Source organism: Apteryx rowi, unplaced genomic scaffold, assembly GCF_003343035.1.
Source record: "Apteryx rowi isolate R43461 unplaced genomic scaffold, aptRow1 scaffold_57, whole genome shotgun sequence".
NCBI lineage: Eukaryota > Metazoa > Chordata > Aves > Apterygiformes > Apterygidae > Apteryx > Apteryx rowi.
In genome coordinates, this window is record NW_020450838.1 from 2,121,526 (window position 1) to 2,139,756 (window position 18,231).

The 18,231-nt window shown below is 46.7% G+C and overlaps 1 protein-coding gene and 1 non-coding gene across 11 annotated transcripts in view; one reads left to right on the top strand and one right to left on the bottom strand.

Moving 5' to 3' along the window:
- CLASP1 (cytoplasmic linker associated protein 1) overlaps positions 1-18,231 on the top strand; it is a 184,538-nt gene that overhangs the window by 34,892 nt on the left and 131,415 nt on the right. For 9 of the 10 annotated variants that reach the window (XM_026082155.1, XM_026082156.1, XM_026082158.1 and 6 more), the window contains exons 2-7: positions 6,672-6,750; positions 7,896-7,999; positions 8,822-8,913; positions 8,999-9,074; positions 13,114-13,211; positions 15,716-15,783. In XM_026082155.1, the coding sequence (XP_025937940.1) occupies positions 6,672-6,750; positions 7,896-7,999; positions 8,822-8,913; positions 8,999-9,074; positions 13,114-13,211; positions 15,716-15,783 (517 nt within the window). Of the gene's footprint in view, positions 1-6,671; positions 6,751-7,895; positions 8,000-8,821; positions 8,914-8,998; positions 9,075-13,113; positions 13,212-13,932; positions 14,265-15,715; positions 15,784-18,231 lie in introns of those variants that run through there. The other variant, XM_026082163.1, reaches the window with a different exon arrangement.
- On the bottom strand, positions 5,445-5,564 carry LOC112973852. Its single transcript, XR_003256082.1, has one exon. It is a non-coding gene; the product is annotated as a U4atac minor spliceosomal RNA (small nuclear RNA).

An 18,231-nucleotide genomic window follows, 5' to 3' on the forward strand; every position in this document is an offset into this window, starting at 1 on the left:
GACTAGAGTCTTTCTGGAACTTACTCCACTCTAAAGCTTTGCCTTATTTGAGTTGCTCGTGTGCTCCCAGGTCTGTGAATGAAGAAGAATTTTCCATAGTTACTTTTTTCCCCTCATTTTACAAGTGCTGCTGGTTTTACTGGGTGTTTTGGTTCAGCCATTTCTGTCATGGGTATTACTGTCCTTCATCACTGTCGCAGCGTGCTTCACCTTTATAGATTGGGTGAGCTGGCATCAGGTAAACCAGTTCCCCTGAATTTTGGACTGCACAGTGATCCTTAATTCATAGACACTTCTTCCTGCTTGTAGCAGTAGTTTAAAAGTGGCTGTGAAATGCTCTGAGCTCCAGGTTGTGTTAGTGCAGTGGGGGGTTAAGGGAATGGGCTGGCTGTAATTCTCCCTGCTCTTCTACCTCCTGAAGACCTGTGGGAAGTTGTTGCTCCTTCTGGGGTACAAGTGAAACACGAGGCCCAGATGGTTGGGACTGTGGTGTGGGGACCCTACCATAGTACTAGCTGTCATCCCAGGGACAGAAAGCAAAGTCAATTGACCAGCAAGATCAGTGTCATTGCTGGAGTGCAAGGTGCTGTTGGCATAGAAGCGCAGGGAAAATACAGTTACAGGATGATGCTGAGCAGAGCCTAGGACTGAGAGGAGCCCTGCAGGTAGCAGAGATTTGGGAACCAGTCTGGGCAGAGATGCACAGGGCAGTTAGTACCTCCTGGGTTTCCCTTGCGAGCATGGCACTGCAGGGACAGTGTGAGCAGCCTGGTCTTTGCTGCCTTTAGGGGTGACTGTTGTCAYGTGCCATCTTCATGGGCCAGCGTACAGCAGGGGGAGGGATTCAGTGACGGAGAAGGAAGAGCAAGACGTGCTGCCAGAATAGGAGGAAAGGCCTTTGGTTGTGAGGTGAGAGAGACTGGGAAAAGGGGTGTAGAGATGAAAGCAGTTGTGTGGTTTAAATCCTGCCAGGTCTTTTAACTGTGTTGCCGGTCTGACTTGCTGAACAATTGCAKGCTGTGCTGTAAGGAGACCCTCAGTGCTGATGTTCGCTGGTGTAGAGGAGCTGGCGTCCAGACTAGGGAAGGCCAAAGAGCCAGGGATGTTCATGACCTGCAGGGAGTGTTCTCAGCCCTGGGTACTGCTTAGGCTTGATCTAGCGCTGCTTAGTGTAACTCCTTGCTCAGGACAGAATAACTCTGATCAGCCCCACAGCAGGGCAGAAAAACCCTCTGAACAGTTTCTACAACTCTTTCCCCCATTTTTCTAAATCCAAAGCAGCTGGCTGGCCTATCATGTAAAACAAAAAAAAAATCACTGATTACTCCAGTTGGAAACTTGCATTTCTATCCCATAGAAGACTTAGAATCTTTATATGARTGATGAGAAATAAAAGGAGCATTTTTCCACTGGAAAGTTGTTCCAAGAGACTGCGGCCCATGTTCCAATGGAAAAACTCATATATCCAAACCAAGCAGCTGCTCTCTTAAAGGCTTTGTGGTATTGAATGACAAATCAATGGCCCAGCATCCAAAATTGCTTGTGGATTTTGAAGGTGGTGTCTGTGAAATACTTGGTGTCTTAGAATGGATGGTATCTCATGGCTCCAGAGAAAGACTCGAAGCTGATATGCCYGGGTTCTTCCCCTGTTCAGCTCTTACCGCATCTTGTGAATCGTACAGGCATGCCAGTAAGACCAGCTGTGCTACTGTCGCTTTTCTTGTTTGGTGTTAGTTTTGCTATTCTGTACAACACAGTGCACATRTGACTTGTGTCCGTGCTGGGAGTGTTGGGCTGGGGCAATGCCCCGATGTTCCTGTATAGGTGTGACTCTGCCGTGGAATGTTAAATGTTAACTATGCTGAAGCGGCAGAATGAGGGAGACTTCCTCCAGTGTGGATGAGGTTATACTGGTGTGAAGGTGGAGGAGAGGAGTCAGTGTTTCATAAGCTAACTTTATATTTGTCTGTCTGCCAGGGGTTTTCTTATTGCTATCCTGATCCAAAATATATACCTGACTTCAAATCTAAATTTGCAAATGTCAGCTAATTTTAGCTGTTGCTATGTCTTGGATGCCCAGTTAGGTTGTGGTGGATATTTCATGCCTTGAAGAATTAGAACTGCTTTAGATGGAATAATCAAGCATTAAGACAGATGACGTTTGTGTGGAGGGGAATCTGTGCTTGCCTGAATTTTCCCAGTGTAGTGTGGAAAAAGTTCTCCTTTCTTCACAAATATATTAAGTTTACTTGAGGTATATACACTCTTTTCCATGCCTTAGCATCTGAATCCAAAAGATTATCTGAGTAAGAGATTAAAGAAAAAAGTATTTCCGTGGTTAAATTCTGTGAGGTGCATGACCTTCTCTTAAAATTTCTGTTGAACTTTGTGTGACATTTAAGTCTGTCCTCCTCCACCTCCTCCAGATCCCAAAGTGAAATAGTCAAACGGTGTCAAATGGTGTCACTGCTGTGTTACAGATAAGAGAACTGAGGCACAAAGCAAGCTGCTGACAAAGCCGGGATAGAAAGCAGATCTCCAGCCTTCCGTTCTGCTCCCGAGCTGCCCATGTGTGTGGTCCGGCAGGAAGCCGGCAGAGTGAAACCGGCCCATGGGAAGGTGCTGCTCAGCCCATCGCCCGTTCCCTAGGAGGAACACGGGATTTTGTGGCCTACAAACAGCTCGTGCATCTCCCCTGTGTGTGGCGCGGTGCTGGGAGCGGAGGAAATGGCTCTTCCTCTCCTGCCGTGGCCCAGAGCTGCTGTGTTAGTGCAGCCTGCGGGGGTAGCCCAAGRCTGGCTCATTCCAGGGAGTTCGTGGTGTTGGATTGTGCAGCTTGCTGTCTTGCTTGCCCTTGTATGGGAGCGCCTTTAGGTGTGTCTTGTTTTAAGCTACGCTGGATGCTCTCGTTTGTGTCTGCCACACTTCATGAGCATTTACTTTCAGTCCGGATGATGATAGGCTGTGCCTCATCTCTGATATGTGGAGCTGCCTGCAGGCCTTTCAACACCGCCCAGGTATTAAGGGATGGATGCCTTGAGTTCTTTGAAGTAATTTTCGATGACCTGTTATAAATAGCTTTTCAGTATTGGGAAAGGTTATACTGCGTTCCGGGAACTAACAAAAGAGCCTTGGTCGCTGGGAATGATGGTGCCTTGAAACCCAGTGATTGGCGGGAGGCAGGAGAAGGGCTTCCTGATGGTGCTTAGCCCCTATGGAAAAATAACATTAAGAGGTTACAAAGCAGCAGCAGATGCCAATAGATCTGAATTCTGGATGGCACAAATTGCTTTATTGACTGGCTTGAGTAAGGTCAGGAGCAAAGTAAGCAAAGTGGCCGAGCCCTGGGACTAGGACGGTGCCACTGTGCATTTCTGCACAGTGAGATCTGCACAGGAGAGCTGAGATTTGCCCTTTTTGGGGACCTGTATAAGGTAGGGGACTAAGAGCAGTTGCTGACCCGGCATTTTTCTTGGTTGGAGGCTGTGAGTCTTTGTGCTATTAAGCAATGGTGGTGGAGTTGAGTCCTACCTTGCTCAGAGCATGAAGCACCTGCGCAGATGTGAAGGCTGTAAATGGCTCTGTAATTATCAGTGCTCCAATGTTATCGGGAATTTTGTGCTGAGAGCTGGCTTTCCTGTGCTTCTGTGTGGAGTGGTGCATGTCAGCTGGCCTCCCCAGGGAGGGGGGGCTCTGCAAGATCGCAGGCCAGGGGGTCGCTGCTGGCAAAGAGCTCTACTTTGTTTTTTTTTTTATTGTTTTTTTTTCCCAAATGTGTTCAATCCAGTGCAACAAGGGCTGGAATTCATTTGTTCATTTGTCAGTCGTGCAAGGGGTTTTCAGCATTGTCAGTCTCTCGCTAGTGGCTCCACTGGATCTCAAATTCATACAGGACTTCAATTTTTCACCTCTCTGACCCTCAGCAGTTTCAGAGGCAGGTGGCAAGTCAGGTGTGACAAATGAATCCAGCATGGATGGGAATAACACTGTCAACCACAATGGTTTCCTTAAAAGCCCAAACCACCACTGTAATTATTGTGCAAATTTGCTGTTGTGCGTAAAGAAATGGAGAGCTAAGAGTCTTGGGAAACTTCCTCTGTGGTCTGATCCTGGGGGCAGACTTCAGGGTGATCGGGTATGTTTGCACTGCGTGTGTTTCTTTTAGTATTTGAGTGATGAATTCCTCTTGCTCTTTCCTGCTGGAAGGCAGTTTGAAGAAGAGATGGATCCCTTCCTTTCCGGGGATCAGATTTATCCCTGGGACACACCTCAGTAATTGTATTCAGCACTTATTTCTTAGTACAGGATGCTGTTGTGACTCTGATCGGACAGCTGTGAATGATGACCAGTATTCAGGTTTCTAGTGGCTTCTCTTAAAAACAATTGATTTTTTTTAGCTAATAAGGATCTAAAATGTTGTCTCCTTACTGGTGCTCTGCTGTTGTACCCCAAAGAGAAGGAGCTGCGAGCGAACGGACAGACTAGTGGGTAATAGTTGGGTTTAAGGCAGCGGACTCTGAAGATGCCTGAGCATTCATCCATGGTAGATTAAATCCAGGGTGCAAGATGAATGTGAAAAGGAACCAGAGCTTACAAAAACATGGGGAAATTCTCCTTTGGCATATTAATCGATCCTGGATTTTGACAGCACATTGCAAATTATGTTGAATTAAAAATGCCATGTTTAAAGGAGCTGTTTACTTTGGAACAATATTGTGGGAGCTGTTTGGAGAAGCTATAGTTGCCTAAGTAGGTAGGAAGGTAAGTTGGGAGAAAGCAGGATCCAGGTGCTTATATTAGGAAGCTTTTTAAAAAGACTTTATAAAGTTAGCTGTTTTCTTTGCACACCGTTCATGCCTCTCTTGCTGTTCTCCAGCTGAATTTGGAGCGAGTCCATATAACAAGCAGGGTGGAAAGCTTGGGTTATGGGCCACTTATGTGCAAAGCAACCGCAGCAGCCATAACAGTGATTGAATGATTTAATATGTGAGGGGTTTAGTGTACACAGTAGTATAACAGACTTCATGGTAACGCTGCTCCTCTCTGTGAGCCTACATATATCAGCTAATTTATTTCCTATCGTGTATTTCTTTGCTAGGAATGCTGCCAGTTTTCATCCAGATTACTGCTGCTCGAGAAAAACACAATGGGGGGGCGGGGGAGAGATGGGGGCCTGCTGTTTGTGCGCAGGAAGCCCAAAGCCGAAATGGCTCTTTTTCCCCCTTGTGGGGGGAGATGCCCGTCCTGTTCGGTCTGACCGACCTGAGTGCGGCGCTCGCCCCTCGCGCAGTGCCCGGCGGCGCCCCGCGGAGGGACCGGCCCTGGCGGCCGTGCCTCGGGGCTCCGTCACCCGGCGGGGCCGAGGCGSGGGCTGCCCCTGGCGACCGCGCGGACTCGGTGCGCGCGGACCTTCGCGGCTCGCAAGGCGCTGGGCAGGGCGCAGCGGTTCCAAAAATTGCGCCACGCCGCAAAGCGACGGGCGCTGCGTGTTGCTCTAGGCGTTAGCAGTGCTGCTCTCACCACGCGTTCATTGAGCAGCCGCGCAACCCCAAGATAAGGACGGCTGGCGCGGTTGTTTCGCGCCCCTCCTGTAAGGGAAAGGCAACAACGCCCTGGCTCAGGGTGAGGGGCGGCGCGCCGCCGGCCCCTCCCGCCCGCCGCCCGGCTCGGCGGCGCGCTCCGAGCGGGCGCAGTCCGCCGCGCTGCCATTTCTTTATCTCCTCGGCTCCGTTTTAAGCCTTTTTGTCGGCGATCGGGGCGGAACCCAGAGTGCTTTGCGGCAGCCGGGCGGCTATTTGCATAGGGGGCCGGGCAGCCGTGGCGGAGGGCGCGCGGCGGCGGCGGCGGAGCGCCCCCTGCGGGCCGCGGGCGACGCTTCCCCTGCGGGGCAGGGGCTCGCTGCGGGGCAGGCCGGGCCGGCGCTGCTCTAGCTAGCTGCTAAAGCCGGCCCTTCAGGGAGCGGTCGTGGGAAGTGCTATCCCGCAGGAACTAGTACTTTCTGTATTAGTATATGGTGTGTTGTCTACCGTCGTTAAATAGAGCTGATCAGAGGGGGTTTCATGGTAGGCAATCTAAGGTGAAGTTTCTCATAAATTGCTTTTCCCGGGGTCTTGGTTATGGCATAAACTCGTTAGTTTTTAAATAATTTTTGCAAGTCAATAATTAGGCAGCTGTTAGTGCACACCACTTTCTAATTATAACTCGGTGTAAATAATAATTAAAATTAGAAACTTTAATTGAAGCAAATACTGAAATTGTTATGCATATGGTACGCGTACRTTGAGTGCATCTATTTGTGCACGCACTTAGCATTGTACAGCAATTACTATAGTTGTTGGTTTTGCCGGGTTCTTGGCAATGAGTTCGGAGTTGGAAATGTCATGGGGAGCAGTGATTTGCTTGCTTGGGGGCTCTGTTTTTAGAGAAACACCCTGCCCGTGTCTTGGGAGCAGTGCAAGGAGGAGCCGTGTATCTCGCGTGGCCCCGTTACCTGTGTGAGCGCAGATCTGAAGCAGATCGAGACTGCATGGAGTACGGGTCACGGGCTGCCCTCCCGGTGCACTGGGGGGCCTTTCGAAGGGCAGTGTGTGACCCCCCAACCCTTTGTGACCTGTTCCCCGAGGCCCTGGTGAAGGCTCTGTGCTAAACCGCTATCTGTCCTGTGCTTGCAGGTGGTTCTCCTGGGCATGGACATCCTTTCCGCACTGGTGTCACGCTTGCAAGATCGCTTCAAGGCACAGATTGGCACAGGTAAGGTGCAAGGCGGGACAGTCTTGCTATCGCGCGAGCTGTCAGGCTCTGCTCTGGCCACCGCCTGTTCCTTCTCCCCCCTTACTGCATTGCTGCCCCCCAAAGTGGGAGGAGAGGCAATCAGATGAGTTTATTCTGAAACTCCTGGGAAACCTGATGCTAGTATTTGGTCAGCAGTGGGTTGGCATGTGAAATCAGATGCAGATATGAGGGTGTGTTTCTGTTTTTCTGTAGCTGATCTGTGCAAACTCAGTTGGAAAGGAGACTGAACGGTTGTACTAAAAAGAACAACTCAGAAATACAGTCTATTGCCCTAAAAGACATTTTTTTTTTCAACCTTATATGTGAAACCTTTTTCCCCCCTGCCTGGAGAGCACTCACAAGGCACTTTAGTGATTTCATATGCTGCTGCAGGGCCTTTTTCTGTTACCCCTGAGGTATGAATAAAATTGGCAGACCGGCCTCTGAGCTACTGCCATAAGTAATTAGCCTGTGTGCTGTCCTCTGCYTTCCTGCTCTAAGGATGCTTCAGTTCCAGTTAGAGCTGGGGCTGCCCCAAAACCCTAGTTGCGCCATCGGTGACTGGCTGCGTAGCTCTCTGACAGTAGCCCATTGCGCAGGAGGGTATGTGGTTGGTCTCAACACAGATCTGGGCTGAAGAACTTAMGCAGCTGCTCCCACAAGTGTGAACCAGTTGTGGGTTCAGTCCTGCATGCTTTTTGGATGCAGACTGTACRCAGGGTTTAGGGGGAAGGACAAGGGCTTCCCATGCTTTCTTTCCTGAAGGTGCTAGCGCTCTCGAACTCCAGAGCCTGGACCCTCTGCTGCTCGTCCTGCTGAGCTATGCTGTAGGAAGCACCAGACTTCCTACAGCGTGTTTTCTTTGCAGAATATTTCCCATGCTTGTAACTTCATGCAGAGCCTCCCAGGGCGCTCTCCTCTGAGTTGTCATGTGCTCTGGTTTATGTTGCTGGGAGCTGAGGGTGCTTGGCTCACCCAGGTTGTGCCCATGCAACCTTGTGCAGCTTGTGCCGCCCCTGGGGAGCGGGGGCCCACTTTGCTCTCAGGCCGAGGGCGAGCAGAGGGACTGCAAYGGTGACAGTTTCCTTCTGAGAGTCATGAATGTTCCTTTGTTCTTTCCTCAGTGCTGCCAAGTTTACTTGATAGGCTGGGAGACTCTAAAGATTTGGTGCGGGAGCAGGATCAGACCTTGCTGCTAAAAATTATGGAACAAGCTGCTAATCCTCAGGTATGCGTGACAACCCTTTGCAGTGTGGCTGCCTAAGACAGACTGACCATCTAAAAAGGAGCTGTTTCAGGATCTCTAGTTTTGATCTTCTAGTAGTCCTGCTTTCTCTGCCCCATGTAAGGCAGCTGGCTCGTTGTCTCCTGTGTCAACAGCGTAAGCTCCCAAAGGCTTCCTGCAGCACAGCTTGCGTCACCCCAGTTGCAGGGAGCTCCTGTTGGCTTGTATTAGCGCTCCCTGACTTGGACTCCAGCGCAGGTGGTGGAGTCAGCTTGCTGCCCTCCTCAACTGAATGTGGTGGATCTGTCGTGGTTAGGTCTTTGGGATGACCATCTAACTGGCCCTGTGTGGAAGTTAACAGTCCTTCTTCACTTTTTATTAGACAGAGGGTTTTCTCCCATGCCTCTGGCTGAAACACTCGTCTTCCTACACCTTCGTTCTGAGACGTTTCGCCTTATTTGAGAATGCTGTTGCACGTGTCTGTGTTGACAGGATATGCATGGGAGTTTGTGCATGTTAGCTGGGTTTCCCAAGGGAGGGACGGATGGATGACACAGTGGTGGTTTTGTCTGGRTGCTGGAAGGCACATGCTTTCTCTAGCTGAAACTATTATTTTAGCTAGTGGCAAGTTMCTATGAAGTCATCAAAGGACAGAAAATTGGTCATATCTAAAAATGTCTTCCCACTTGTTTTGTTCTGCTTGGATGGATGCAAAGCTTATATTTAAACTTTAGATATGTTAGTGTACTTCTGCTGGAGAAAGAAGCTCTTTCCCTTTTCCCCTGCCTCCTTTTCTGCTGTCTTAYCCTCTTTTGTCTTCTGCAGTACGTGTGGGACAGAATGCTAGGAGGATTCAAACACAAGAATTTCCGGACAAGAGAAGGGATTTGCCTCTGCCTTATTGCAACACTCAATGCGTAAGTCAGAACCTATGGCAAATTTAGGTTATGTACACAAGCATGCTCTATTAATTCACGTTGCACTTTYGTTCTTTATTCCCAGATCCGGAGCTCAGAGTTTAACATTGAGCAAGATAGTGCCACATATATGTAACTTACTTGGAGATCCAAACAGCCAGGTAAGCTTTTCTGGTGTGAGTCACTTCCTAAAAGCTATGCTGATCACCACCTCTGTCAGTAAACAGGGCTCTGAGTTTCGGTTGGTAAATTAAACTGTGCTCCTGTTAGGGAATTTTAAACTCTTCTATTTAAGAAAAATCCTTGGCTGACTGCGAATAGGTATGATTTGAGGTATGCCTAAAACAGCATGTGAATTACTCCCAGGAGTTCAACAGAGCACCCTCAATCTGTGGACCTGTTTTAAAAACAAACAAACAAAAAAACCCAACAACTTTGTGGAAAGGGAATTTGCACCTAACACTGGCTGCCTGAGTACAAGGAAAGCTGCAGGGATCCCTCTGGGCTCAGTGCAGCAGCCGGCATCATCAGATGAAAACTAGTCAGGGCAGGGAGGGCAAATGGGATCAGTCTGACAGCCTGGTCATGTACTGCCAAAAGTTGTATGGTCTAGAGTGGCTGTTTGGCTGACGGGAAGCGTGGGGTGGGTGGCCAACTGTGGAATGGGTTTACTTTGGTTCTGGGGTCGGCTGTGTTTCTATGACTGTCAGGGTCCTCCCTTGCTAAAAAGGAGGACTGAATGCGAAGCAGTCTTTTCTTGCTGGTTGTGTCAGCACAGGAGAATAAACCGGTTACCCCAAGAGGTTTTTAAGGAAGTTTAATGTTCAGGTTCCTTCTGGTTCTGAGCTACGACTCAGCAAGCAGGAACTCTTTGAGTGGACACTGGGTCCAGGACTCCTATTTTTGTTGCACAGGCAGAGACACCTCGGTCCTGCCATCATGGTGAGCTGTTGCAACAACCAGAAAGTTGGTGAGGGGAACTATGGGGCATGTTATCCTGCTCCACTGCCTTTCTCCTGTGCCTGGCACAGCTCCCTATCCTGATTCCCCAGTTGCAATGGGAAGCAGGCTACTCTCTTGTCCACTCTCCTGTATACTGCTCTGCTGCCTCTCCAGAAAGCCCAAGCCCAAACTGATCAGACACAAATCACTCAAAGTGGGCTCCTGGTTCAACAGGGCTGGGCTCTGGAAAGGCTTTTCCTGCCAGCTGCATAATTCCTTTTCTTGAGCTCCAGGAGGCCTGAACCATTGATGCTTGGTCAATGCTGCCCTCTCTTGGTGAAACATGGTGGAGAAGCAGAGATCCATGTCAAGTACAGTATTCTTTCCCTTTTGTTTCAGGAGTAGAAGCTATTTTGTTACTRCCMTTTTCAGAAAGATTTTTTGGAGGTRGGGGGGATTTTTTTGTTTTTAACTAATGCGGCTTTTAAGAGCTCGTATAACTCGGTGAGTATCTGATGTGAAGCTGTATTTACTCTTGCACTATTTTCTGAAAAATAAAACTATCAACGTGAAAGCTTGGTTATTGCTATGGAAAATGAAGGCAGTGTGGTAGGGGCTTACTGCCATGTCGGGTATGGTGTTTACGCAGTCCTGCAAACACCTCTGATGWACTTTCTGCACGCATGCAACCCTTCAGAGCGGTGCAAGGACCTGTAGTGGCTGTCGCTTGCATGTGGAAGGGGGTCACATGAGTGTGGGGCTGTGCGAAGGGCCGTCCCTGCCATGGATGGAGGGGGCATGGTGGGAGGCCAGGCCTGTGTCCTCTAGCAGAGCTTCCCGGCATGGGGCCCACAGGAGCGGGCTCCCCGGCTGCCGCGCCGCTGCGGCTGGTACGTGGGCTGGGGATCAGGAGCAGGCTGGTTCCCCGCAGACGTGCGAGATGCAGGCGCTGCAGAGGGGGAGTGTGAGACAGCAGCTGACTGAACAAATCTCACGCTCGGCGCGTGAGACTTGGCAGGTCTGAGTTCCTGCTCTGGCACATCTGCTGCCTCACCCTGCTGGGGGAGGGCGGCGTGGTGGACCTCCGTGGGGAGAACAGAGCTCTCCGAGTCCCTGCCTGCCTTGTAGCAGGCTCTGTAGCCCTGAGGCAGGGCAACTGCTTGAAGGGATGCTCTGTGTTTCATATAAATAGCCCGAGTGTTTAAAGCATCTTTCCATCTAGCTTCTGTGCCCTACTGTAATGCCTTGTTCTGCCTAGTTTCAGTGGTGATCTGTTGAAGATCTCTTCTTTGGGAGGACTGGCCTTTACTTCCTGTCTTGCTCTAAGAGCCCGTGTCAATGAGTTAGCACTTACTACATCCCCTAAATCTTTAGCTGAGACTAGGCTAACGTCCTACATTTGCCACTGTGCCGGGATCTGTGTCCTGGTTTGAAGYGTGCASTGTTTGCGCAGCATACTCTGTCCTTTGCTCACGTTGGCGATCTACCTCTTCCTCTGCTGTCCTGAGCAGATGTGAACGGGAGACTCCTTCACACCTGATCTCACGCATTGCTGTCCTGAGTGACCTCTCCTCCCTTGCCCTTGGAAGTGGAGGGCAAGGCTGGGTTAGGGTCTGTGTACCAGGGAACTGGAGATGCTGAAGAGTCTGTTCTGGATTGTGCCTGAGAACCCTGCCTAGTATTAGTCCTGCTGCTAGGATTAAAACTTAGGAAAAAATAAATAAAAAACAAGACAAGGGTGAGTGAAGTGTTAGTCATATTTTCCTAGGAAGTAGTGTGTGTGCCTGTCTGTACTTTGGCTCCAACCTGTAGGGGATTTTAGCTTGCAGACACAAAATACCTTACAGCTGGTCCCAGTGTGTGCAGGCACTGGGGTAGCTGCTGGGCAATCTGTGTAGAGGTGCTGTGCTGCCCCGCTGCTTCTCCTTCCCTTTGCAGCTCTGCTCCTGCAGCAGTTGTTTCAGTGCAGTCATCCACCAGCCTCTGCTTTGGGAACCTGTTCTGTGCAGGTGTGTGCAGAAGGGAAAGCTAGTGTTAGAAGCAAGCAGAAGCGTATGGCTTTGTGGGCTGTCTTGTAGGCAGAACAGATAGTTTACCTTCTGCCTGCTTCGTCTGATGGAGGAAGGGATTGCTTTTAAGTGCAGAAAGGTGACACGTTATTCAGATTTGTGGCTCTTCTGTTGGGAGGTGGAGGGGAAGGATGTGCTCGGCAGCCAGTGTCTTGCAAAACAGTTTAAACATGCAAAATTATTCAGCTGGGAATCCAAGCCAAATAATTGCTCATACAGACTTTGCACTAATTATTCCTGATGTTCATAAGACTCCTTGGATTGCAGTAAAAGCATAGAACATTTAAAGCAAGCAAGCAACAGTTAATTTATTGGTGATACTGCTTTGCTGCTGTATTAAGGTGAAGTTGATTTTAGCATACGCTAAAAATAGCTAAAAATTGGCTAGAGATTTGGGAGTTTTCAATATTTGGCCTGTGTGGTCTTCCTTCTACCTGCGCTTTTCCTGCTCAGGAGAACTGTGCAATTGGGGGTTAGGAGATACTGACTGTAGCTCTGTGACACTGCTGCAAAGCTCTTGGCTTGGAACGGCCCTACAAACGACTAGGTATACATATTTTTAGTCCTCTGTCGCATGTGTTTCTCTATAAATGTTTTTTTCCATGCTGGGTAATGTCAGCCGGGTCAGTCTCTCAGATCTGGAATCAACGTAGCTACAGCAGTAGTTTTGAGAATTTTTGGCTAGGAAATTTCTGTCTCCAATAGGAGAATCAAGCGTTGAGCCTTCCTCAGCTTTTGACACAGTGATGCAGGTGACTGATTGCTTCTATCTCCCTGTCTTTTGTTGTTAACACGGGGAAAAAATAAGCTTGTGAGACTGCATTAAAACCATTTTTTTATAACCTACTAGCAATATAATGTCTATTCTTGTCTTTCACCATGTTATTTTTTTGATTTAGAAAATTTACTTGTTGCAGACAATAAGTGGAATTTGGCAAAGACAGCCTAACGCCCTATGTGTGTTTGGCCAAATCTTTCAGCTTGTATCTTGGCTGCCTTTTTGATAAAAATAGGCCTAATGATACTGTCAGCATCTGAGATTTAGAGGTGGAAACTACTTCATGAGCACTGTGATCACACATATATACAGGCAACTGTTGTTTCTGAGATATATGCAAATTTCCTCCTCGGAAAAGCAGGGATGTATTTATTTAAATTACGAAGATGATTTCTCTTGTGTCTCGCTCAGGTTCGAGATGCAGCAATAAACAGCCTCGTGGAAATTTACAGGCATGTCGGTGAACGTGTAAGGGCTGATCTCAGTAAAAAAGGACTGCCCCAGTCTCGGTAAGTTGAGAACGTCCTTATGTTCTAACTGTGTTTAAGTTTCTCTGTTCTCTTCCTTCCTTTAGCAGCTTTCAGGAGCTGCAGGGCTGAAACTTTTCCTCAGATTAGGATTTTTATTTTTTTCTTCCTACAAACACTCAGGTTTCATTTAATGTGATCCCTTACCTCTAAGTATTTCAAAGTTATGGCCACTAATTTTGGAAAGACGATAAGATTATTACAGAGGTCTAGTGAACTCGAATGAAGAAGAGTTGTGTTGTTTGTTTTGTGTTCTGTATGTGTAGAGAGGTCATTTCAGAGTAGCCTGTCTGTAGGCAACTTAGAATGTCATTAGAATGTCAATATTGCTAGTTCCAAGGATTAAAAAGTCTGTCCCTCTGTTTATGCTGCCAAATCATGATAGCAGTGTCTGGGCTAATGCTTGTCATCCCCTCGGAGGTAGGTGCTAGGCAGAGGGTGTGTGATCCTAGAGTTCACATTCTCAAAGAAAAGATGGGGAGTGGGGGATTTTCTGTTTTTATTTTTTAAACCTGTGCTTAGTTGAGACCTGATATGAGGCAGCCCAAAGCCCAGTTTTTATTCACCCTGCGGTTCATTATATTAGCTTCATACTTCAGATATTGTTCAGGAATTGTGCTTAAGGGRTTTGGCTATTAAAACATCATATGTCAATATTTTACAGTAAGGGCTGGCACATGTACTGCCCAGAAGCTCTTATAGACTCTAAGGGGATGCTGCTTCCGTTGAAATCTCCTCCGTTCAGATGCAGCTGATTGTGTGCAAGGGCTACGTGTGTATTCCCCTAGTGCTTCTGGCTGAGAGACTCTGAGGAGCCCAGAAAAGGATTCCTAAATGCTCTTGAAAATCTAGCCCCAGATATGGCCACTGAGTTCTTTGGACGTTTGGTTGAGGTCTGCTCCTCACAAGATCGGGGCCCAGCTGAGCAAGGCTAGATCCATGGATCTCTAGGGCAGTCCAGGAGGGTACAGAAGAGATCACAGGAGAGCTTTGAGAAGAAAGGAAAAAGAGCAGCAATAGGACAGAGCTGTGAAGGTGAGCACGATATTCAAGTTCAGCTGCCTGCAGTGAGTAGATGAGTAGCCCTGTCTCTTCTTACTGGCCCCTGGGGAAAATTGGGTCAGGATGGTCTGACCTTACATCTGTGAGGGCTAGTTTGTAGCTCTGGAACTTGCCTGAAGGGCCCCAAGAGCAGCAGGAGCTTCTCAGGGTCTTACTGGGCTGTGGGTGTGGTAGTGACCTTTTCCTCTGTCTGCTAGCGGTAGTCAACGTACCAGCGCTGCTGTCACGTTAATGGATGTGTGTGATACCAGCAATGAAATTCTGCTGCAGTTATGGAAAACTTGTGCCTTACCCTGCTGTATGGTCCCTGATCCTGCTGCCTGACTCTGTCCTTCCAGAGTTGGGGTGCGCTACCTGCACAGCCTCAGTGCTTTAACGGGAGGTGAGGGCAGTTGAGAGTCAAGTTTGATTTCTCCTTTCTTTTCCTTCCTCTCCCCAGCGCAGTGCCGGGGCAGAGCTGTCGCRTGCGTGAGGTTGGCAGGAGTTAGTCCTGAGGGACGCAGTGGATGGGACTAATGCTGAGATAGAGGGGATCATCTACCTGGTAGCGAAGGGTTTTCAACATTACCACCATGTGTTTTCAACCTCATCCTTGAGTGAAGTGTCCCACAGGCGCAGCTGGATCGGCCATCTCCATTTCCCCACCTGTAACATGGGCTTTCTGCTGCAAACTGCTTGGTGTTTTGCTTTTAAGCTTCTAGTCTGGGTGCATTAACAGTACGTCTTTCAGGTGTAGTAAGAAAGCTGCTCTGTGCCGGGCTGCAGTCTCCAACACTGTTAGACCTGGGGAAGGACTAGATGGCAGTGTGCCATGGCACAGTGGGAGGAGGGAATGTGCAAATACTGTGGGAGGAGGGAATGCGCAAATACTGTTTCACGGAGGTGGGGCGCACAGGGAGGCAATACTATTGCCTTTTTTGTTTTCCAGTGGAAATGTCTGCTACAATGTGGCCTAAAGTAATAAACTCTCTAGGAAGGAATAATGAGATGTAATAAAGATCTTCCACTCCAGCAGACCTGTGACATGAATGGAAAATGTCAGGGCCAAACAAGAATGTTGTATAAAGCTTACTTTCTTTTTTCCCCTGTTGTGTTTCCGCAAATAGCGAAAAGATAAGCAAAACAATACTGTAATGAACTGGAAGTGGGTTTACAATGAGACATGTCACATTCAGTAATGTAGTGTTTCAAATCATATCTCTAAGATGTCTTCGTAGTATCTGTCTTTCAGTTTATTTATTTTTGCATATTCTAATTTTTTTATTGTTGCACATAAAATATCTTCCATCCTCATTGGCATTGTTGGTAAAGCTCCCAATGACTTGACTGAAGCAAAATTCATCCTATCATATCCTAAATGAAAAGGGTCCTAAAAATTAAATTCAAATATTCATTGTGTATTTTTATTTTTAACTTTCAAACAGGTTGAATGTAATCTTTACAAAATTCGACGAGGTCCAAAAATCTGGAAACATGATCCAGAGCTCAAGCGGTGAGTAGAAATGCTTGTATTCTCTCTTAGTGATTTTTTAATTTTTGTGTTGGTGATGCATTCAAATGGCAATGGAACAAGCTTTCTGTTGGGGAAGGCAAGCAGGGAAGATGATTCAGAAATATACACATAGCTTTTGCAGAAAATGAAATCCATGTTTAGTTCGTCTTTCTAACTTCTTAGTAGTATCAGAAGGTGAATGAAGGACAAATTTCAAGAACACTAGGACATTATTAAAGCTGTTTTCCTTATGAGCTTCATTAGGGAAATACAGCTTCTGTTTTAGCTTTTCATAAAGTAAATTCAACAGTAACTTAAACTTTTTCAGTTTAGTGCCTTCACAGCACAGGAAGTGTACATATTAATGCAGTTGTGTAATAACAGTGTAATAGCACCAGTGTAATAGAGTACTAATGTAATAGTATTCCATTTTATAGTTCATATTGTTTAGGGATTGTATTTTGCAGTGTCTAAGTTTGTGTACTTCCTATGTTTGTGACTGATGGTAAGAGTTAGTTATCAGAGCCTTTATTCTGTTTTTCTTGCCTGAGGCTAATATTTTGCTTGTTTTAAAAACAAGTGGTTGCTTTTCTTAGGGATAAGCTTATGAACTAGAAAGTATTTTGTATGTATTGCTTGCTATTAGAAACACTTTTGAGAGGATTTTCAGGTCAAAGGAGGAAATTTCTTGCTGGTTGTGGAATGGACCTGAGATAAGCACATCGGTTCAATGCTGTGTATTCTTATTAGGCAGAATATTACTGGACTTATCTGAAAATTCTTCCATTGTGGAATAACCCAGAATATGATGTAATATTCTCTTGTGTGTCTGGGAATGATGAAGATTTAGTTTAGGTGCCCGTGTGGTAGAATGGGGTTAAAAACACTATGCTTTTATGTAATGTGGGAAAATACTGACCTTGTAAATAGATGAATCTTACAATGGTGAAAAAATGCAGCTGAGAAACAAATGCCTGTGTACTTTTTTTAAAAGTGGGAAGTAAATATTTAATCCATTAGCAAACATTTTAAGGCTAACAGCCCCTAGATGTTTAATTCTGAAATACTAGCTCAAAATGAAATGAGCATACTGTTGATGTAACTTCTCTCTTCTGTTTGGCTAGGCCAAGTAAGAATTTTTGCTGGTAGTAGAGTAAGTTTTAAAAAAAAAAAAAAAAAAAAAAAAAAGCATGTATCATTGCACTAGGTAGGATGGTGTTTGGCGTCTGAGGCGGCAGATTTGTGCCTTGGGTGAGATGTGTTGCTACGTTGTCATTTTAAGTGGTGGGATGGTGAGTGTGGGTGGGGCTTCTGTTGTTTTTCGCTGCAGGGAGGGAGAGAGATTTTGGAGTTTAAGGTCCAAAATGCCTAGTAACAGAGGGATTTAATGAAACAAATTAAGGTATCTTACAAAATCATGTATGTCATAACTGATTAGAAGAGTACTTGGTATGAAAAAAATGAGATACCCAAAAGAAAAAGAATTCAATGAAGAGTAGGAAAGCGCTTGATTTAGATTTGCAATGTAAGTTTTAGTTGTGCAATCATTTTAGCACATATAGGAACCAGACACGTACTAGCACCATTTCATTATCATTATCTGCTAATCCTTGCCTTTTGAGAGGTTCTTCTGGTTTCTAGGTCTGCTTAACATCCTAGCACGCTCTAATGCAATTCATGGCTGTAGACAACACTGAAGGTATCAGTAAAAAGCTAGATGGGACAATAGGGATGACCTTCTGGGCAGGCAATTCCTTCAGAATGCCTTCCTTTTTCCCCAAGAAAACAGACATGTCTTTTAAGATTCAGTCAAAGAAGGATTCTATAAGAACATCACTTTTTTTTTTTTTTTTAAGTGAAAGCAAAGCATCCATATATACTAGATCTGCTAGTTTTAGACTTCTTTCCAATTTTTTTAATAGCCCTTCCTCTGCCATCATTTTGATAAATTTGAAGATTTAGCTCCCTTACAGTGCCTGAAACCGTACACACCCTATCTCTCATCTTTCATCTCCACTCTCGTTGAGCTTCCAGATACAAATACTACTGCTGTATTCCTCACTCTCTGCTTAACTCAGTGTGCTGGTGCTTGGTGTTCATCTCCCACAGTCCCTGGTTTTACTATGGTTGGGTGCAATCCCTGGCATGTGTGTGTTAGCATTTCTCCTCTGCTGAGGCTCCTGAGTGGACCCTGGGACCAACCAAAAAGCAGCCTGGAAGAAAGAGTTGGGGTGAGTGGAGCAGTGTCCTGGGTTCACAGAGTGAGCTACAGAAAGGATAAGATTTCCCTTTGATCTTCTGGTATACTTTCCATCTTCCCCCAAGAAAGACTGTTAACAGTCGATAGTTGGATGAGTTAATTTTGAAGCAGTTCTCATTTGTGAAGCTAATAATGAGAACAGTAATTTAGTAACTTTTGTGTGTTTGAGGGAGGGGTTCAGTTTCCCA